At 39.4% G+C, this 23,043-nt stretch overlaps 2 protein-coding genes across 2 annotated transcripts in view; one reads left to right on the plus strand and one right to left on the minus strand.

Moving 5' to 3' along the window:
- Positions 1-23,043, minus strand: part of LOC127529965 (craniofacial development protein 2-like) — a 254,110-nt gene that overhangs the window by 143,601 nt on the left and 87,466 nt on the right. The window lies entirely within an intron of this gene.
- The window catches only part of stard14 (START domain containing 14), a 44,380-nt gene that overhangs the window by 10,856 nt on the left and 10,481 nt on the right, over positions 1-23,043 (plus strand). Inside the window, exons 3-5 of the mRNA XM_028815828.2 lie at positions 466-569; positions 4,421-4,538; positions 15,281-15,333. Of these exons, the coding sequence (XP_028671661.2) occupies positions 466-569; positions 4,421-4,538; positions 15,281-15,333 (275 nt within the window). The remainder of the gene's footprint in view (positions 1-465; positions 570-4,420; positions 4,539-15,280; positions 15,334-23,043) is intronic.

Genomic DNA, 23,043 nt, shown 5'->3' on the forward strand with positions numbered 1-23,043 from the left:
TTTATTAAGTTACTATATTGCTAAAGAATATATCATTTATGGGTGGAGTTTTCCTTTAAGAAAGGAAAAAACTAGTTAGTTGTGGAATACATGGAAACAATTTTGGCTGAGCACATGTTAGCAGGAATAAGTTGTGTAATTTAAATAATTCACTGTTAAGAAGAAGAAATGGCTGTTAATTAAAAATGTAGTTGGAATCAAAGGGGTTGTCTGCTTATATAGAAACTGAAGAGTCCCCATTTCCTGACTGTCCGCGTTCATAAATGAACACAGAAGTAACATGCCATTCTTTTTGTCAGTAAAGCACATATCACAACAATCACTGTAGTCAAGTTTATTATCTTGAGAATAAAGCGTTGTGCAACCCTGGCAAGGGAAACAATATTGTATTATTTGAAATAACTATCTGATTTTTTTGCTGCCATCTGGCACTAGTTGTTAACTTTTGCTCTTTGCATTTATCAGGGAAGTGTCCAAAACCACTTAAAAACAGAGACGTGGTGACCCTGAGATCCTGGCTGGTCAAGGATGGAGAGTACATGATTATCAACTATTCTGTCAAGCATCCAGTAAGACTCCTTGTTTTTCTCTGTGTAATAAAGGTATCTTGATTTGTGCTAATGCATATGTAGACTACTGACCCTGTACCAAAAAAAAAAAAGCATGAAAACTGCCTTTTGTGACTGTTTGGGTATTTATTTATATTTTATTTATCTGAATTTTGAACATAATCTGAACAGTTATACAAGAAAGATAGGAGGTAATTGTTATTTGGAAATGGAAAAAATTAACTCTGCAGCATTTTTAGAATAAGATGTTTAACACAATTTTTGTGGTCATCCAAGAAAGGATATGCGTTATTAGTACTATGATTACTGATCCTAATTCTGGTTCAGAATTTAACATAGATATAAGGAGTAAAAGCAGTAGGACAAAGCCATATAAAGCTTAAAAGATAATAAACATTAAATAATGATCACACAGAGTAGCAGCAGTTTCACTAGCCTACAAAAAGAATCAAAGAATCTATAAATCTGGAATCTGTTTTACCTCTCCATCCATCCATCCTCTACCATTTTTTTCAACCTACCTTTTCCTGTTAGCAGTAGTAACATTGTCACATATACAGATACTGTATCCTCTGGAACAGCATCCTATTGTGACAGCATTGGGCTCAAATTTGGATGGTAAGACAATTCTTTGCAGGTCTTCCTTGTACATGCACACACGCTCGCTCACACAGTGGTGGTTTGGAGTCTCTGGTTAACGTAACCTGCATGTTATTGGAATGATATGAGAAAAAAAAAAATTACGAAAAATCTACACAAACACTGAAGATTCCATAGTGACTGGACTGGGTTTTTGAGGTATTTGTGATTACCAAGTCACTGTCATGAGCTCGGGTTTTTTAAAACAAGAATTAAATTAATTTTATTCTTTCTTACTTTTCTCCTTCCCCCAGCATAACCTATTGTCTATGGGAGAGGAGCAAAAGCTTTAGATTTGTCAAAAATATGGATCTCCGGTTTTCAATGGATCTCAATGTTTTAGGGTCCCCTGATACCAAAAATGTTGATATCTCAATGATGGGTGTGTTTGTGTGTGTTTGTGTCACAGTTTCTTGAGGACAGTCTAGATCTAAGAGCTAGAACTGGAAAGAATAATCCCAAACTTGAAATTTAAGTTTGTTGTGAGATGACGATGTGCTGATTAGTTTTTGAGCCAAATCATGCAAGAGAAAGAGGAACTCTAGCGGAACCCTCAAATACCATAATTCTGCAATTAATTATGAATTCTTCTCGTCAATTGCTATTGTAATGACCTATTTTATGATCAGAAAGATCAGCATCAGAGCAGTAAATAATTACTAAAATGTTATAGAATAGTTTGGGTAACTTGTGGGTTCCTAGGGCGCAAAGCCTACTGATGCTCGTGTCCGAATTTTTTAATTTCTGTTTTTACAGTACTATTTAAACATAAGCCATACTGGGTGTTTATTGCTGCTGCAGCTTTAAATGTGTATTAGTCCACTCCTCTTTGTCTGGTTCTCACTTATCACAGTAATTAATTTACTTTTTAAAATCTGTCTCCCATAATGTTTTATAATTATACTGCAAATGCTATTGAAGCAGCAGTGGACAGACTTCTGTCTTTGCTTACTTAAGGCATGAAATCTCCATATAATCAAGAGCTGCACTCTTGATGAATGTGAGTTTAGGCATCCATTTTCTATACATATGTTTATTGACTATTTTTATTGGTTTATTATATTTTTATTAGGCAAGGTGGCAAAACCAATGTGGCTACTATTAATTTTATTTGTATTCTTACTAGTTACATTTAGATATGCAGTTCAATTTTTGCATGTCATGCATTAATCATACTTTAATTATACTTTCCACTCTTCTATTTTATAAGCTTATCATTAGTAAAGGGTAAATTAAAAGATGAAAAATCTTTGGTAACATAATGGTGTGTTTCATGAAACATAAACAATATGTCAAGTTTAAAATGTTTCTAACATTTAGTAAATTGCACTGTGGTGAAATTTAAGTGATATAAATTTGAGCATTTTGATTTTCTTAATAATAAAAAATACCCATCAAAAGTGTGTGAAATAAAGAATTGGCTGCTCCTCATGCTTATGAACATTACTTGGTGTTCCTATTATAACTGCACATGCTTGTCCATTGATTGTTTTGTGTGAGACCAGCTCAGTTTCCCTTCCTCAGCAGCAGATGTGATTTAAAAGTCAGCTGATTGCGTTGCATTTGGCCATTGTTTAGTTTCTCTTTTACTGCTAGCTAATATGTAAATGGTCAGCTGATCACTGTACATGCAGCTGTTGTTCACATAACCCTTTCCAATGGCAAATGTGACAGAAAGTCAGACGATCACTATTGTCTTACTTTTACTTGGTTTCTCTCCCACAATGGCAAATATATGATAAAATATCAGCTGCTCTTCTTGCTTTGGTCTGTTGCTTAGTTTCCCTTTCAAAATGCTGAATCATGACAGAAGGTCAGCTGATGGCTTTGTGCACAACCTTTGCTAAGTTTCTGCTTCACAATGGTGAACATATGACAGAAAGTCCACTGGTTTGTGACTGTTACTCAATTTCATTTTTACAATGGAGAGCATGCGTCAGAAATTCCATAGATCACTTTGTGCACTACTGTTACTCAGTTTTCCTTTCACAATGGTGTATGTGATAAAAAGTTGTCTGATTATCTTATGTCTGTTGCTTAGCTACCCTTTTAGAATGGTAAACATATGACAGAAATTGTTGTGATCTTCTAGGCTATCGTCCTTGCAACTGTTACTCAATTCTCCATTCTTAGCAGTGAACAAGTGATGGAAATATGCACTACTGTTGCTCAATACCCCTTTCATGGAAACAAATGTGTTGATAAGTGAGCTGATCATCTAGCTTGTACCTCTGGCTTGTTTCCCTATCACTGTAGTTAAGCCTAAAAATTGTCAGGTGACCATTTTCTAGGAAAGTTTCTCTAGTTTCCCATATTTTGTTTTCGACTGTTTCTCAGTCTCCATTTCATGATGACCAATGTTTGGTAAAGACTCAAGTTATCTTCTTGCTTGTGTTTAATTCATTGGTTTTTAAGTGAAACTGCAAACCTCTTTCACCACAGGTCCCTGTCGTTACTTCTTAAATAATCTAAACATTATTGGCTTTCTTCAGGAATTTCTTGAAATCTCTCCATCCATTTTGAAATCCTTTTAATCCTTTCATATGGGGAAAGGTTACTTAACATACAGTATCTGCATAAGTATTATAAGGAGATGAGATTTTTTTTTATAAACATACGATTGTATAAGTTCACTTGTCATCATGCAAGTTTTGAGTATGTACTGTAATTCCAATAAATGGCATTTGAATTTCACTATAAATAAAAGGAGTATTCACAGCCAGTTCCTAATGTACAAAGTTCAATTTAACTTTCTAACCATGTTTAACCTAAAATGTGTGCTTGAAAAATACAAAATATATTTAAGAAGAAATCAGAATGAAAATTTGTCCATTAATGTTGGGTGTTTTTTTTTTTTTTTGACCAACTCCTTGGTAAAAGTAAACAGTAAGCTGATTTTGAAGAAATTATTTTAATTTGTGTATCTGACATTTTAATTTGATTATAGTATTCTGACAACATGTCTTTGTTTCTAGCGTTTGGCAAATTTAATGGTAAAATTGTCAGCAGCAAACTAATCTACTCATTATAGTCAAATCATTCTTCAGAATTTGGACCAAAGTTGAACTTCCTCAGCCCTTTATCATTCTGAGAATAATCCATAGATGCAAACATTTGTGATGGTGGAGGCATTTGCCTCAGAATTAGGAATGCAGGTCCATAGAAGAGGCTCCATTGCACTTTTAAATTGAACATTTGCTTTACTTTTACAGAAGTACCCTCCTTCGAAGGACCTTGTTCGGGCGGTGTCTATTCTCACGGGTTACCTGGTGAAGTCTACAGGACCAAAAAGCTGTACTCTAATCTACATGTCTCAGGCTGACCCCAAAGGTAGAGCCACTTTTTTTCCTGCTTTAGTAATGTCATTTTTTGATTGGTGTGAGCAGCAAGTCATGACAAGAAATTTATACCAGCTCTTCTTCACTTTAGCAGTAAAACTTAATAGGTGGCTTCTGTCAACAGGTCGAGTTTTTAAACTTGACTTGTAACACAGTTTTTATTTAATTTTTTGCTGGGTAAAAAATCATGTATTTTTGTTTGTTCATTAACTACATTTCATTTGAAATTTACTAAAAGGAAAATAGCAAGGTGGCACAGTGATTAAGCATTGCCACCTCATAAATCCATGGTTTATATCCTGTACCCATTCACTGTCTGTGTGGAGTTTGCATCCTCTTACTACATCTGCATGCATCTGATTTTCCTCCAGGTACACTAGCTTTCTTCCCACATTCCCAAAGATGTATGGGTTAGGATAATTGGCAGTTCCAGTTAAGCTACATTCTAGGTTGGGTTTGTGTTTCAGTAGGCTGCAGTACAGATTATTGGATTGAGCAATTTTGAAATTGTTGTGTAAGTTAAAAAAAAAAAAAAAGAAATTAAAAACATTTTGTGGTTTCAGAAGTAGATAATGACTCTCACCGATTGTTCTCTTCTTCCCAGTTTGCAGTGCAATATGTGTGAGACCTACATGTTCAGTCTGTTTTCACATTTGTTTGGGTCTCTGATTTAATTTGTTAACACAAGTAAAACTTAATAAAACTGCTTCAGTAGTTGGTGCTAAATCTGATACTCCTGTTAAGAATAAATCTAAAACTAAGTCTAAAATTAAAGTTTGTCAACAGATTACACAGTGGTGTCCTGTCTTGTCAGACTTTTCAACTTTACTTCCTTAGATTCATGTACATATGAAGGTTGGCAAATTGAGGTTGTTCAAGAATATCCATCCATCCATTATCTAACCCACTATATCCTAACTACAGGGTCACAGGGATCTGCTGGAGCCAACACAGGGCGCAAGGCAGGAAACAAACCCTGGAGAGGGTGCCAGCCCACCGCAGGGCACACACACACCCACACATTAAGCACACACTAGGGACAATTTAGGATTGCCAATGCACCTAACCTGCATGTCTTTGGACTGTGGGAGGAAACCGGAGCACCCGGAGGAAACCCACGCAGACACGGGGAGAACATGCAAACTCCACGCAGGGAGGATCCGGGAAGTGAACCCGCCACCATACTGCCCTGTACAAGAATATGAAATTTCTAATTTGGCCTCTTTCTGAACAAACTTCAGCATCAGCTGCATATTTAAATGGTTATTGTTTTAGTTGGAATGTTAGATGTTCTGAATCCAGATGTGATACCTTTGGGTTTCGTTCCATTGATCAGGGCTCTAAAGAAATGTGACATATGAAGGTGGGCCATTGGGAAACATGTACCAGCTATTCAACATCTACATGTAAAGTTTATAGAATCGGTTAATGCTCATCTTTCAAATATGATAAGTTATCTTTCAAACATCTTGCCTAACTTGTCACTTCAACTAAATAGAAATGCATATGACCAACTGTCTCTAACTTGAGAGTCAGCTCAACTTTTAGTTTATTCTTAGCTAGTGAAAACTGAGGTTTCATTTTAGACTGTCCTTTATTTTCTTGACCCCTAATTCTAACCTTGCCTTCATTTTAGATTGTCCTTCCCCTCCCCACATCCCTTATCTTAAATCCACTGTCTTGGGCCTATATTTTTCCTATTCTAATTTTAAGTACCCCTGCCATAATCTTAAAAACTACACATGGGGCCCTGAGATTAAAGAGTCACTCCTCAGAATCCCTCCACTAAATCTCACCTTCCTTTATTTGTAGGTTTCTTTTTATGAGTACAGTGATCCCTCGCTATATCGCGCTTCGCCTTTCGCGGCTTCACTCTATCGCGGATTTTATATGTAAGCATATTTAAATATATATCGCAAATTTTTTGCTGGTTCGCGGATTTCTGAGGACAATGGGTCTTTTAATTTCTGGTACATGCTTCCTCAGTTGGTTTGCCCAGTTGATTTCATACAAGGGACGCTATTGGCAGATGGCTGAGAAGCTACCCAACTTACTTTTCTCTCTCTCTTGCGCTGACTTTCTCTGATCCTGACGTAGGGGGTGTGAGCAGGGGGGCTGTTCGCACACCTAGACGATACGGACGCTCGTCTAAAAATGCTGAAAGATTATCTTCACGTTGCTACCTTCTGTGTGTAGCTGCTTCGTGAAGCGACATGCTGCACGGTGCTTCGCATACTTAAAAGCTCAAAGGGCATGTATTGATTTTTGACTTTGTTTCTCTCTCTCTCTCTCTCTCTCTCTCTCTCTCTCTCTCTCTCTCTCTCTCTCTCTCTCTCTCTCTCTCTCTCTCTCTCTCTCTCTCTCTCTCTCTCCCTGCTCCTGACGGAGGGGGTGTGAGCTGCCGCCTGCAACAGGTTTGTACTGGCGGTGCTTCGCATACTTAAAAGCCAAACAGCCCTATTGATTTGTTTGCTTTCCTCTCTCTCCTGACGTGCACTCCTTTGAAGAGGAAGATATGTTTGCATTCTATTAATTGTGAGACAGAACTGTCATCTCTGTCTTGTCATGGAGCACAGTTTAAACTTTTGAAAAAGAGACAAATGTTTGTTTGCACTGTTTGAATAACGTTCCTGTCTCTCTACAACCTCCTGTGTTTCTGTGCAAATCTGTGACCCAAGCATGACAATATAAAAATAACCATATAAACATATGGTTTCTACTTCGCGGATTTTCTTATTTCGCGGGTGGCTCTGGAACGCAACCCCCGCGATGGAGGAGGGATTACTGTACCTCAATTTGAATAACTTTTATGTATTTTTAGATGCTGTATTTATTTAAAGTTTGCATTTTAGCTTGTTGTTAATCTGAATTGAAAAGTTTTCTTAAAATATAATATGATCTATTTTCATTTTACAATTGTAATATTAATTTTAAAACAAATCTTGAAGCAGATCTTTAATATATAATTTTCTAAAATTATACATTTTCACAATTTACTTGGCTGTTTTCAAACCTATGTTAGAGTATTTATTTATATATTTAATTATTTAGTCATAAAATGGGGATGGGTGCAGACGCTTGAAATAAGATTTTATTTAAGAATCAGTGTGCCAATGCCTAGCCCATCTTCAAGCCTTAACAGACTCTGTGTGTGTGTGTGTGTGTGTGTGTGTGTGTGTGTGTGTGTGTGTGTGTGTGTGTGTATATGTGTGTGCGCGTGTGTGTGTGTGTGTGTGTGTGTGTGTGTGTGTGTGTGTGTGTGTGTTGAGAATACGCCCAGGGATAGATTGGTATGAATATTATGTGGCTTCCAGCCTTGAATTTGTTGATACAGCACACACTTTCTCTCCCAGTGTCCCTGACTGTGAAATAACAGATATACATTTGAAGGATTTTATATTAGTAATTCTGCAGTTGTAGCGGTGGTTTCTACTGGAGCTTTAACACAATAGTACTAATTAGACCCCACCAGACCATTCTCATGGCAGATGATTCATCTTTACAGTTTATTGTGATTGATGTACAGCTAAACACACAGGCACATATTCATACTTGAATTCTGCAGAAAAATGGTTAAGGTTTGGATTTGGGGAATGTCCACATTTTTAGAAATGAGTACAAAATTTCAGGTTCGTTGACTGTGGTCATGTATTCTGAAAACAGGGGGTATAGAAACTATCAAATTACTGTTGGAAAGAGACTCATTTTTTAGTAAAGTGTTCAGTTTTTTCTCTTTATCCTTGTTGAGGAAATTGTAAAGTCTAAAATTCAAAGATCTGATGAGGTTGTTAGTGAATGAAAAGTATTGTAGAGCACTATAATGCAGACATTTCCATTAACATTATGACTTCCAAACCCTGCTTTATCCAGTTAAGTGTCACATGGGTCTGGAGCAAATCCTGGCCGCATCAAGGACAAGGCAGGATCAACATTGAGCAGAAGACTATTCTGTCACCTGGCCCCCTCCCCAACACACACACCCACCCACATTTGCGTGTGTCAAATTTAGAATTGTCTGGTATTTTAACAAGCAAGTATTTGGAATGAGGGAGGGAATCCACATGGACAAGATGTGCATGCAGATTCTATATAGATAGTGATGGGCGTGTAACCCAGGACTCACCAGCGAGTGCCACACATCAGCAACTTGAAAGGTCCAAAATAATTACAGTATAATTATTTTTACTAATCTGTAATGATCCAAACAATACAACTTACAATATATTCCTAAAGTCTTTAATTATACAGAATTGTATTGCTGTCATCAGTCTAAATTCTTAATTTGGTAAAATTCACAGCAAAGATGATCTTCTTATTCTTTATATACTGTGCATCTTTTGTAATGTAAATTCATTTTTGAAAGTAGATTTGTGAGGTAAGCACCACAGCATATACCAATAGGTCATGTCTGATCAGAGGAGGATGAGATAGTGAAGCAAGATCATAGGCACTGCAGACCCTCTGCTAAAAGAAATGAGTAAATGTCCGTAAACTTTTATATCTGTGCCTTTTAAGAGTTTTAAAACCATATGCTAAAGATGGGCACATTGGAATAATAAAAATTTTCCCAGTATAAGTGTGGGTAGGTGTTTGTATCAGTGCAAACTCTGCAAGGGAATGACTCCCCATCCAGTGTCTTTCATGTATTGCCTCCTTGACCCTGTATTGGAAAAACATAACCATTGGGTGAAGAGACTGTGGGGCTGGCTGATCTTAAAATTTAAATTGTAAGATTCTTAATATTGTAATTCATATTATTTTATCATGGTCCTTTGCTGATATGTTGATTATTCTCCTTTCTAAGGCTGGTTGCTTTCTAAATAGATCCTAGCTACCCATGACCCTAACTTTAAAAAGTAAGTTTAGAACATAGATATTACTTTTCAAGTTAACTAGGAAAAGACACCATGATTCTGCGTGTAATATAAATTAAATAGTTCTTCATGGACTTCCTTTCGTCTAACATAACATAAAAATTTTCAAACTAATTTATTCCAATTTGGGGTCATGGTGGGCTGGAGCCTATCAGGTATTACTTAGTCCAGTCTGTACATACACACACACAAACGCACTCACAAACACATTCACACAGCCAATATTTATTATCACTAGTTAAACACATTTTGGGGGATGTGGAAGGAAAGCTGGAGTACCCTGAGAAAAAAATTCACACAGATATGGGAAGAACATTGAAACTGTACCTAAACAAGGGGTAGGCATGGGATTCGGATGCAGAATGCTGGATCTTTGGGGACACAGTGCTAACCACCATGACATCCTGATTCTTTTATCTAAGGGATCAAAGTCTGCTTTGATATGTGTTTTATGGAGTGCTTAAGTCAGTGTGAAGGGGGAGGGGGGGGGGGGTTATTGGTTGTAAAGATTTTATTTATTATGAGCATGTTCTTCTTAAGTTTGCATATGCTGGGTTTATGTCCAAATGTCTGTTGACATGTCTGTACACACACTATATATATATATATATATATATATATATATATATATATATATATATATGTAACGCTTATGGTTGGTCAGCAAGTCGGCTGACATCTGCCACTGTGCCCTCTTTCAGTTGCGAGAAGCAGATCATAGAATGGTTGAAAATAGTTTTACTCTCAAATAATGCAAAGAGTACGCGACACATGTTTTGCCCTAATTCTGGGCTCATCAGGCATACACACTCACTGCATCCCTTCTCAGGAATCGAACGTCAGCGCCAGAGGTGAAACCCCTAACGTTGCGCTACGGCATGTGGTTCGTTCATTTGACAGCATGTAGATCGGGGTACTTACATTCATGGCATTCGTAGTCTGAATCACAATCTGATTGTATGGGTGGTTACATACCAGGTAACGCTTGTGGTTGGTCAGTACCACTAGCGTTACCTGGTAGGTAACCACCCATACAATCAGATTGTGATTCAGACTACGAATGCCATGCATATGTATATGTATATATATATGTATGTATAATATACTAGCTGTGTTAGCCCGTGGTGAAAAAAAGCCCAGGCTCCTAGAAACTATTGAAATCGTCACAATAAAAATTGAAATACAAAGTCAGCGGTTTCAGTTTCTTAGATCAGAATCGCATTCTGATTATTCAAGTGGCTACCTACCAGGTAATGCTTGTTGTTGGTTAGCCATCCGGCAAACATTCGCCACGTTCTCTCAATTGTGAGAAGCAGATCATAGATATTTGATACAGTACCTGCTAAATAATTCAAAGAGTACACGACAGTGCTTCACCCTTATTGGGGCTCGTCAGTTGTAAGCACTTTTGCATCCACTTATGGGTATCAAACCTCGGACATCAGTGTCTGGCGTTGTGCCACAGCAGCTGGTTCGCTTATATATCTTAAATATAGCGAGAAAAGAGAGACTAATGTACCCTGTATATTCACAGTAATCTGAAAAAGAACAAAAACACTTCTTATACTTGGTTGAGTAGTTACTTAGGACTGATTCAAAGACAGGATTAACAAACAATGGAAAGTGCCTGGCTTTATAGAGGGTGAGGAGGAAGAGGTGTGTCCAAGGGGCTGTAGGCAGAAGTGAGGTCAGGAGTAGTGCAAGAACTGGAACCAGAAGTGGAGTCTGCTTGAGAATTAAGATTACATTTAGGCAGGCTTCTGTTCTGAGGATCTGCAGAGGAAGGAGAAAGAAAAGGTGTTAGTGCACCCTGTCAACCCCTGATCCAGCATACCACATTTAGTGAAGCTCATTGACTGCCTTCCATGCATATGTGTGTGTGTGTATATGTATGTATGTATGTACGTATTTATGTTTGTGTGTGTGTATATATATATATATATATATATATATATAACATGGAAACAAAGGTCTGTGACACGGTTTGCATATTTGAAGCTAGAAATCCACAAAGGGACATTATTTTAAAATAGTTTTTTATTCCTAAGCTTTCAACAACCAGGTGTCATCATCCGAGGAAAAATGATTAGACATAGTAAAGGGGTGGGGGGGAGGGGGGCGGGGTATTTAATAAGGTGTGGTTCAGAGAGTGTTGGTCATAAAATCTTTTTTCATTATTTGGATATTCTTGTACAAGTGTCTATTAATTGTGTTTTCTTTTGATATCCACAATTCAGCCAGCTGTCTGCCACCCTTAGTATTTGCCCTTAATCGTACTTGCACTATGTCCCAGTTAAACATGTGTCCGGTTGAATTGGTATGTACTGTGAGAGATGGCCTGCAGTTTATCCCGACCAGCACCCCCAGGCCGCTAGATGGAGTCCTCCCTGCAGCATGAAGGTGCCCCGGATTCCCGCAGGGCATGGAGGGAGAAGGAGTTCTACTTCACAGCCGTGCTGGGTGCCGTGGGTGCCATCGGGTGACGCTGCAGGGAGACACAGGGATTTCTATTTTCCCTATAGCTCGGAAGTACTCCCTAGTCACGGGAATGGAAGAACTGAAGTACTTCCGGGCTGAAGAAAAAATAAGAGTTTTCATCTGACCCGGAAGTGCTATGGAATCACATGGACTGAAGGACAGAAGCACTTCTGGGTCACGGACTATACGCAGTGTTTCTCAAACTCGGTCCTGGGGACCCCCTGTGGCTGCAGGTTTTTGTTCCAACCAGATTCCTAATCAGTGGCAACACCTGATAACACTGAGCTCATTTAATTAGCTGGTATTTTTTTTTTCTTTTATTCGACATTCAGAAAAGCATAGCAGCATGATTTTTACATTTATAAGACATTTATAAAATTTCTGCTTTTGCTATAGATTTAAATGCTTAACTTTCTTTTGTTGATTTCATTATACTTTGCCCTTTCTCTGTGCAGTTTTTCCCCCTTCGTTGTATCTTAATAATGACAACTTAAAACAAGCAGATCAGACACGCTGGCAAACAACACACTGAATAATCAAAGGCTGCAACTACTTTAGTGTCAGACCCACTAATTAGTAAATAATGGATTAATTAAACAATTAGAACACCTTGAAAAGTAGAATGAAAATCAAGATGAAAATACTGTTAAAAAGAAAAAAATACATTATTCCTATATAACTGCTTGGTACATTTTAATATTGTTTTTTTTTTTAGCAAACTTAGTTTTCTTATTAATATATTGTTCCCTAAACACAGAACTTGGGAAATATCAGTTCACTTAGTTAGCCCAGGAGTTCAATTAAAAACAGAAGCTGGTTGGAACAAAAACCTGCAGTGACAGGGGGTCCCCAGGACCGACGTTGAGAACCCCTGAAAGGATTATGGGAAACCCAGCAGACTGAGCCAGAGTTGGGATGAAGTGTGACAGAGCTGCTGGGTGGAGAGGAGGGTTTATTGTGATTTATTGTATTACTAGCAATGTGCGCCCAACTACGTTGCGCGTGTTAAAGTTGTCTGTGAAGGGCTCCCTGTTTAAACACGGCTGCCAGTCGTGAACTGGGCCCTTCGTTGCACAGCATTATGATTTTTATAAGGGAAACAAAATTACAAAACAAAACCCTTGGACATTGATTCGATAGGAATGGCCTACTCGGAATCACTGTCCGAATAGTAATTATGTGGTGGTGGAGGAGCATTTCTGCTTGTCTCCGTTCACAGTCCATCTCGTTTTCATGACGCTGTCGTTTCCTCTCACGATCTCTTCTCAACCTTTCTCCAATCTCGCAGGTTGCTTTGTGGCAATCCAAAGAGTAAGGAAGAACCAATGCTTCTTTCTTGAACTCCAAACGCCGACTGATGGAAAATCACAGAAGTGTGTCCGACTTATATACTCTGACTGCCGACTCCAAGAAGTGGGTGAACATTCGATTTGGACAAAGTGCTGCCAATGACGGTCGATAGAAACACAAAAAACCACAGTCTCGACAACGAAGCAGGTGTCGACGCCAGATCTAAACACAAAGAGTGGTGTCGACGCCAGATCTAAACACAAAGAGTGGTGTCGACGCCAGATCTAAACACAAAGAGTGGTGTCGATGCCAGATCTAAACACAAAGAGTGGTATCGACAGTGTTTGTAAACAAAATTAACAACCAAGGTGTTGTGTATTCAGCCAGTACAAACAGCACGTAGTCTCCTTTAGTTCACTCCTCTTTAATCACCACACTCCAACCTCATCCAACGATCCTCCCCCTCACTTCCTCTCCTCCTCCATCACTACTGCCCTCTACTGAACACAGCAGGAACACCACACAAGGCAGTAAATTCGCGGACAAACAAAGATCAAGATCCAAATGAAGATTATATATAAAGATTGTATTGATTATTGGGTATTGTGGAGGTGCTTTGTGCACATTATTGAAGTAATTAAAATATTACTGGGACTTTTACCTAGTGTTTGGACGTGTTGTTTGTGGGTTTCACGGGGCAACAGCGACCCCTAGTGTCACAGTACATTATATCAGAGACTGTGGGTCCTTCCTTCTAACAGCATTGCGTTGTTCTTATATACATGTTGCAAGTGTTTTAGATGTTTGTCCCACATGTAGGGCATGCACTGCATGGTATGCTGTATACTGCATTGCGTGTCTCTGCTGCAGATTTCTTTCCTTTGGTATTAAAAAGGACTGTCTGCAGAGTGTTTGTTGGTTTATGTGCGGTTTTGATGCCTGATTTGGAAATGAATCGTGTTATACTGTCAGATACATTGTGGTGATAAGGAAGACTGCACCAGGTAGAATGAGATATCAGGTTGGAGTCAATTGTTTGCTGAGGTCTGGGGTGTCTTGTGGAGTGTTCCTGGCATGCAGTGGTTAGTGATCCAAGGAAGTACAACTTGGGTCACAGTGCTCAAGGCTCATTAATGCACATGAGAAGTGACAGCTAGCCTATCTGGTTTGATTCCACAGAAGAGCCATTGTAGCACAAATTGCTGAAAAACTTGATGCTGACCATGAGTAAAAGGTGTCAGAACATGCAGTACATCTCATTTGCTGTATAGCCACAGATCAATCAGAGTGCCCGTGCTAACCCCTATCCACTGCCAAAAGCAGCTACAATGGGCAGGTGAGTGTCAGAACTGGACCATGGTGCAAGGGAAGAAGGTGGCCTGGTCTGATCAATCATGTTTTTTCATAGATCATGAGGATAATCTGGGATCATTTACCTGGGGAAGAGATGGCAGCAGGATGTAAAATGGGAAGAAGGCAAGCCTATAGAGGCCATATGATTCTTTGGGAAAATGTTCTGCTGGCAAACCTTGAGCCCTGGCATTTATTTGAATGTTATTTTGACATGTACTACCTACCTAAAAATTGTTCCAGACCATGAACACCCCTTAATTGCAACAGTATTAACTGACTGCAGTGGCCTCTTTCAGCAAGATAAAAGCACCCTGCCACATTGGAATAAATTGTTCAGGAATGTTTTGAGGAACAGAACATATATACTCTGTCTTTCTCTAATATATGAGGTTTTGTGTGGAGGCTGGAACCAGGCTGTAGTCTTTAATATTTATTCTTCAGACCTCCTTTCCCAGTGACCAGTCAGCTTTAAAATGTCTTACCGAGAGGTAAGTTGCTCAATTCTGCACTACGTCTCTCATTCTTTCAGGCTGAACTCTGCTTACTTGGAGAGGCCCCATAGCTCTACAGCTGCAGACAAAAAAATTCCTTGCGTAACCAGTCTCCCACCATCCACCCCTGTCACACCTGCCACTGTGTTGCTTAACCAGATGATAAGCTGCTTGTATACACGTCTGTTTCTCAGGAATCTTTCTGTTCAGAGCCACTGTCTTCATCACTGTACTTCTCTCTGTTTCAGGTTCACTTCCCAAATGGGTGGTAAACAAGGCTTCACAGTATTTAGCGCCCAAGGTAAGAAAGGCAATTTTTTTGTTCCTGCTTTTCACTTCATGAGACACTTTTTTTCATAAATCAAACTATAGTGATGTGTACTCCACCTGTCTTCATTTAAAATTCATATAAGTGTTGCTGCCCCAAAGCACTGAAAAAGAGTAAAACCAGCAGGAACAGATTTCAACTCCTTTGCCAAACAAGTAAAGCAGCTTCTCCAGAGGTTATGTTGCCTCTTTGCCTGGAAGCAACTTTTGCCACATCAAGTAAGCATCCCAAACAGCCATTGTGATTAACACCTGATCAGCTGCTGATATGCTATCACAGAAGGTCAATATATGAGTGACTTGACACCTTCGAGCATTGGGTGGGGTTTATGGATGGGGTGACATGCTATTTTCTGTGAAAACAGTTCAGTAGTATGCTGTTTTGCCTGTGATCATCTCAGACTGACAAAGTGCTATGAGGCGTTTTAATAATTAATCTCATCTTAACAACTTGGACTATCAGCAGGAATCAGAAAGAATTGTAAAATTCAGGGTAGCAGTTATGTGAATTGTGAATGACATTTTTTTTTTTTTTCCATTTTCAAACATGCATTAACCTAAACATTTTTAAATCCAGATTATTGTCACAGGGCAGCATCAGATACCAGACTGAAACCAACCCCGGATATTGTCCCTTTTCATTGTAAGGCACACTCAGTCTTTCTCATACATGGATAGTACTAGGGTGTTGTACCGTGTTAGCCATTATGAATGTAGAGAAAAGCCAAGCAAAATGACACCTTTTATTGGCTAACTAAAAAGATTACAATATGCAAGCTTTCGAGGCAACTCAGGCCCCTTCTTCAGGCAAGATGTAATACAGAGACTGAAGTTCCCTATGTTTATATACACACTCTAGGACAAGAAACAACATTGGCAAATCTTCAGCATTTGAGCAGAAGAACCTGAAGCTGACTGTAAAGCATGGTAGTGGAAATGTTACAATTTGGGGCTGTTTTGCCTGGTAGTACCAGAGAGTGATGGAGGATAATGTGAAATCATCTGTTAGATGATAGAAGCTCACCCAACAACATGACAGTGACCTTAACATATCAGTAACTCACGATGGAATGGCTGAAAAACCTAAAGAGAAGGAGGTATCTGAAATGGCAATGACTAGATGTAAATCCCTGCAAGATGCTGTGGGGGTATTTAAAACGGGCTGTGCCCCTCAGCTATCACAGAGGTGAAAGAATTCTGCATGGTGGAGTTGTATACAGTTATAGGCCATGCTTCCTTAAGGGTTTTTCTGCAAAGTGGGCAATTAAAATACATTACAAAGTCAAAGTTTCATTTTTTTAATTTCATCACCTTTACCTTTAATAAAGTGTTTAAATGAAGATCAAATCTTGATATTGCTAAAAAAATAAAAAGCATTTCATTGCATGTACGAACTTTTTCTGTTTGTATATCTCAAGAGCATCAGGCACAAGTTAAGAACCAACCTTGGATTGGGACACACTTACTACATTGCACAACAATACACACACAGACTCATTTTACAGTGACCAATCCACTTTGTAATGGGAGATGAAGAACCCACATACTGTAGACCTGTGGAAGACAGGGGAACTCCACTCTTCACATATCTGAGGAAACTACAATTATGCCATTTATTAATTTAAACAATAACCAGTCAGCTGTCAGAGGTTCACTGCAAACTGAAATCTGCTGTCAAGGAGCCTTCAGTAAGACCGTACACTATGAGGGGATACTGGAGCAAATTTTGAGAAGCCATCAGCATACTGTATCTGTCTGGGTTCAAATGGTGATGATATCTGCACCGTGGATTTTATGGTACTGAACTCATAATGCACCTGTGCTCTTGTTGGACCTGTGACAGTGCAGTGCGGCTGATGTCATCATTTGACATAAACTTTGAGTCAAACATGGAAGAGAAATTAAAATGTGTTTACCGTGACGGCCCAATTCTGGACGCTGATCAGGAGAACAGGACTATTTTTTAAACATCCTATACTTTCCTCTACAGGGTACACATACCTGTCCATAATTTCACATGGGAGATCTTGTCTATGTGAAGAGTAGTGCTAAGTGACACACACTTCCAGTGCAATGTGTCCAGGGCGTTGGTCATACTAACTGCCAGAGTGACTCATATCATATCATGTAAATGGGTGTCTGATTGTTACATATGCAGCTTTTAAACTGTGCTCTGCGAAGATCACTTGTCCTTTTGAATACCACTCCCCCTGCTTGGCTGTAAAACAGTTCGACAATATCCTGGGAGTTTTCAGGTTATAGTTGTGACCCACCCAAGATGGGCTGCCTGTTGTTACTGTGCCAAAACAATTAGGAGACATTGAGTGTGCATTTTCATAGCTGGTATACCCAGACTAACTAGTCATTGCAGTGAGACTGTTTGTTTGGGTTGAGAGCATGGATCAAAAGATGAACAGACAGACAGGCGGTGATTTGGTACTGCTTATCTAAACTGATTAGAACTGCCGGAAAGGCAATTTCTGTTTTGTGTTGGCATTTTAATGAGTGGTACAGGGGCACAGTGGTTAGTGCTGCTGCCTCACAGCTCCATTGCCCTGAGATGACATCTTGACCTGATCGTCGTTCTTGCAGAGTTGGCACATTCTTCCTCAAATATCTCAAAGACCTATGTGGTGGGTTCATTAAAAACTCAGACAGAACCTGATGAAAGGCCAAATGCTTGCTTCAGATGGAATACAGGTTTCTTATAGAGCAGGAATACCCCATCAAATGTCCAAGACCACCAGCACACTTTAGTTTATTCAAGTTAATTCAAACACTACTGTAGTGAGGAAGGTGCACACCTCAACACAGAAAAGTCCCAAGTACCACTATGTCTCATTGCTTCCTCCATTCATTTTTTTTTTTATATTTCCCTTTGGGCCAACTGACTCTTAAGGTAAGCTTGAACTAGCAGGTTACATTTCTACAATTTAAGTGACAGCAAGAAAATGAGCACCATGTGAAAATGTTTGGATTTGTAAATTTTCTCGGATCATTCGAAACCCAGTTATCTGGCTTCGTTTTTTTATGGGGCTGCTATAACACTCCACAACACAGAGTTTAGATCCTGCACCTGGGCTCTATGTGAACTCTGCATGTTCTTCCCATGTCTGTGTCGATGTACTTCCCAAATCCCTAAGATGTGTGTTTTCGGTTAATTAAAGTGGTGTGGGTGAGTGCAAGTGTGTACAGTACATGATGATTTATTCTTGCCATACACTTAGCCCGCTTGGGATAAGCTCCCACTCCAGTATAAAAGTTTAACTGGTTTAGAAAGTGGATTTAAGATGGTGAGGAGTACACTTCAAATTCCATATGTCTTCGGTACTTGCAAGTTTGCTGCTAGATGGTTGCCGTCATGATTATTTTGTGCAGTTCATTCCCAACAGCAGATATTCCGGATGATAACAGATCAGTAGATCGTTTACTACATTGATGCATGAAGTTCCACTAATGTGCAGTTATAAAGAACTGAAAACCAGCAAAGCTCTGCTCATCCTACAAACATACATTAGCATATAGTGAACTGCTAAGATGAAGGAAAATAAACTGAAACCAGTACAAGGGTGCAGGGAGCCGCTGTCTGTCCCAGTAAGGTAGCAACCACCTGTGGACAGAATGGCAGTTACCTGCAGTGAATACTGTTTTAAAAATTAAGTTTTATCCTAGGCTCATATCATATTGAATATATAAACTAAGGATTTTCTTTCCACAGGGAGTTTTAGTGATATTCTTTTGTAAATTCCCAAAAGCTATAGATGTTTTTATACTGTTAGTGATTTCCACAAAATTAATTCTTTTTAGTAACAAGTGAATCAGAATCAAATGGTGTTTCTGTCACCCTGAGGGGAAAGACAATATTAGTTGGCTTCCTTTTCACATGTCACAGTACACATTATATTAATGGCCACACTCACTTTCTCACAACAGTGTAGTTACAGTGCATCCGGAAAGTATTCACAGCACATCACTTTTTCCATATTTTGTTATGTTACAGCCTTATTCCAAAATGGATAAAATTCATTTTTTTCCTCAGAATTCTACACACAACACCCTATAATGACAACGTGAAAAAAGTTTACTTGAAGTTTTTGCAAATTTATTAAAAATAAAAAAACTTAGAAATCCCATGTCCATAAGTATTCACAGCCTTTGCTCAATACTTTGTCGATGCACCTTTGGCAGCAATTACAGCCTCAAGTCTTTTTGAATATGATGCCACAAGCTTGGCACACCTATCCTTGGCCAGTTTCGCCCATTCCTCTTTGCAGCACGTCTCAAGCTCCATCAGGTTGGATGAGAAGCGTCGGTGCACAGCCATTTTAAGATCTCTCCAGAGATGTTCAATCGGATTCAAGTCTGGGCTCTGGCTGAGCCACTCAAGGACATTCACAGAGTTGTCCTGAAGCCACTCCTTTGATATCTTGGCTGTGTGCTTAGGGTCGTTGTCCTGCTGAAAGATGAACCGTCGCCCCAGTCTGAGGTCAAGAGCGCTCTGGAGCAGGTTTTCATCCAGGATGTCTCTGTACATTGCTGCAGTCATCTTTCCCTTTATCCTGACTAGTCTCCCAGTTCCTGCCGCTGAAAAACATCCCCACAGCATGATGCTGCCACCACCATGCTTCACTGTAGGCATGGTATTGGCCTGGGGCCTCATGTATAAATGGTGCGTACGCACAGAAATGTTGCGTACGAATGTTTCCATGCTCAAATCACAATGTATAAAACCTAAACTTGGCATAAAGCCACGCACATTTCCACGGTAACTCATACCTTGGCGTACGCAATTTCTCCGCTCGGTTTTGCAGACTGGCAGCACCCAGCGTCAAAGCAGTGCTACTGTTCCTGTGTGATCACCCTTTCTTTCTTAGCTCCACATTCCTGACGCGGCTTTATAAATACACTGAAATTAACTGCATATTGTTTATTAGTGTAATGCATCTGATTGTAATTAACCTGTAGCAATATAATGGTCCAGGGAATAGCCATAGTATTCCAAATACCATAACTGCTTTAGCGTTGTTACGCTCACTGCATCTTGTTCTTCTTTTTGCTGCTTCCGTTAAGGGTTGCCACTGTGGATCATCTTTTTCCATATTACTCTCACTGCACCACTCGGAGTATTTATATCACTGTATCTGAGTGTGAATCACAGCAGCAGCTGATCGGAAAGAGAATTATCGGTATACAGTTTCAAGTTCACACTACCTCAACCACGGTAAAAAGTGTCAAAGCCTTTCCTGTATGGACCTCGCGTTTCAGAAACAGTTTCATCCCAAGAACTATAAACGCACTCAATCAGTCCATCAAGTGCTCCTTGTAGAACTGTTTGTACTTATAAGTACAATTACCTCACTGTAAACTTACACTACAGTTATAATATTGCACAACCTGCGCTACTTTATAAAGCGCGTATGATGACAATATCATTTTTAAGATGAAATGCAGCAAAATATGTTGCTTATAGTATACAGATAAAACTTTAACTTCATTTAAATAATCTGCATTGTTAATAATTAAACATATGAGGACACGGTGCCGCAGCGTATAGCTAGTTCACGGATAGCTCCTGCCTTGCGCTGTATTATTGCTGGTGCTGACGCGACACTGGAAGGATAGACGGATAGAATAATTAAACATGTACTACGAAGATATTTCAATGTTCCTTAAAAGTTTTGAAGAATCGGCGTTCTAAGCTTACAGATGGCTTAACGTCTATTACAGAGCTGATTGTGTGGCGATTGGGTATTTGGAGAAAGAAAAGTACGCTTGAAAGAGACAGTACTTCTGTAATAAATTATTTCATCGAAGGTCACACATGGCGCAGCAAGCCTCTTGCGTGAGATATGAACAATCACTGCGCCACCGTGTTCCCATGTTTAATAACATGCTTTCATTGCTATCATCATGAAAATGATATCACGTTTACATCTCAGTATTTTAATTATTCAGAGAGCTGTAATATCACGAATGTAATGGATTCTGTGTCCTGTCGGAGAAAGAGAAAGAACGGAAGCACGTAGTGATTCACACACATAGAGCGCATAGAAGATCAAATACAGAACAAAGCATTTAACGTGCTACTTGAGAAACTAGTAAAATAAATGATTTTAAGATGAAGTTTATGATGTTCTACTTTAATGGCAAAATAAACTACGTGATTAAAGTGGAACTTTCGAGAATTAAAGTTGACATTTCGTGCTTTTCTTCCCACTGTGTGCCAATTTTTTTTTGTCTGTACCCTAATAAGCTTTCATATGACACTCAGACGGTGGGCTACGAGTCGCCTTTTCAGGGCGACTTTGATATGTGATTTCTTTTTTATTTCGGGTACTGTGCGACTTTGTGAACTTGATCTTTCGAGTTTCTCCGACACTCTGTCACTCGATCAACTTTCTTTTGTTGATTATACCACTGTTTAAACCAACAAATAGTAGGTTTTTCCTTTGCCTCCACTTGGTATTCGCTGAAATTCTTATATTTTCCCCTGTGCTTTTCCCATTGTCTTTTCACAGAAGGCTATTTATATTGATTTGCATATTCAAAGAGGCGTAGTTCTGGGAGGAGTTGGGGCGGGACAGAAGGTGCGTGCACGTGCGTTACTTTTCACGCTGATCGGTTATTTATGTAGTGGAAGAACGTGAAATTTTGCGTGCGCACAGATTCCTGCATCTGGATTTTTCTGTGCGTACGCACAATCCCGCTTTTGTGCTTACGCCATGTTATAGTGTGAGTTCTACGCACGGCGTTATACATGAGGCCCCTGGTGATGTGCGGTGCCTGGTTTCCTCCAAACGTGACTCCTGGCATTCACACCAAAGAGTTCAATCTTTGTCTCATCAGACCAGAGAATTTTCTTTCTCATGGTCTGAGAGTCCTTCAGGTGCCTTTTGGCAAACTCCAGGCGGGCTGCCATGTGCCTTTTACTAAGGAGTGGCTTCCATCTGGCCACTCTACCATACAGGCGTGATTGGTGGATTGCTGCAGAGATGGTTGTCCTTCTGGAAGGTTCTCCTCTCTCCACAGGAGACCTCTGGAGCTCTGACAGAGTGACCATCGGGTTCTTGGTCACCTCCCTGACTAAGGCCCTTCTCCCCCAATCGCTCAGTTTAGATGGCCAGCCAGCTCTAGGAAGAGTCCTGGTGGTTTTGAACTTCTTCCACTTACGGATGATGGAGGCCACTGTGATCATTGGGACCTTCAAAGCAGCAGAAATTTTTCTGTAACCTTCCCCAGATTTGTACCTCGAGACAATCCTGTCTCGGAGGTCTACAGACAATTCCTTTGACTTCATGCTTGGTTTGTGCTCTGACATGAACTGTCAACTGTGGGACCTTATATAGACAGGTGTGTGCCTTTCCAAATCATGTCCAATCAACTGAATTTACCACAGGTGGACTCCAATTAAGCTGCAGAAACATCTCAAGGATGATCAGGGGAAACAGGATGCACCTGAGCTCGATTTTGAGCTTCATGGCAAAGGCTGTGAATACTTATGTACATGTGCTTTCTCAATTTTTTTATTTTTAATAAATTTGCAAAAACCTCAAGTAAACTTTTTTCACGTTGTCATTATGGGGTGTTGTGTGTAGAATTCTGAGGAAAAAAATGAATTTAATCCATTTTGGAATAAGGCTGTAACATAACAAAATGTGGAAAAAGTGATGCGCTGTGAATACTT

Source organism: Erpetoichthys calabaricus, chromosome 12 (assembly GCF_900747795.2).
Source record: "Erpetoichthys calabaricus chromosome 12, fErpCal1.3, whole genome shotgun sequence".
Lineage (NCBI taxonomy): Eukaryota > Metazoa > Chordata > Cladistia > Polypteriformes > Polypteridae > Erpetoichthys > Erpetoichthys calabaricus.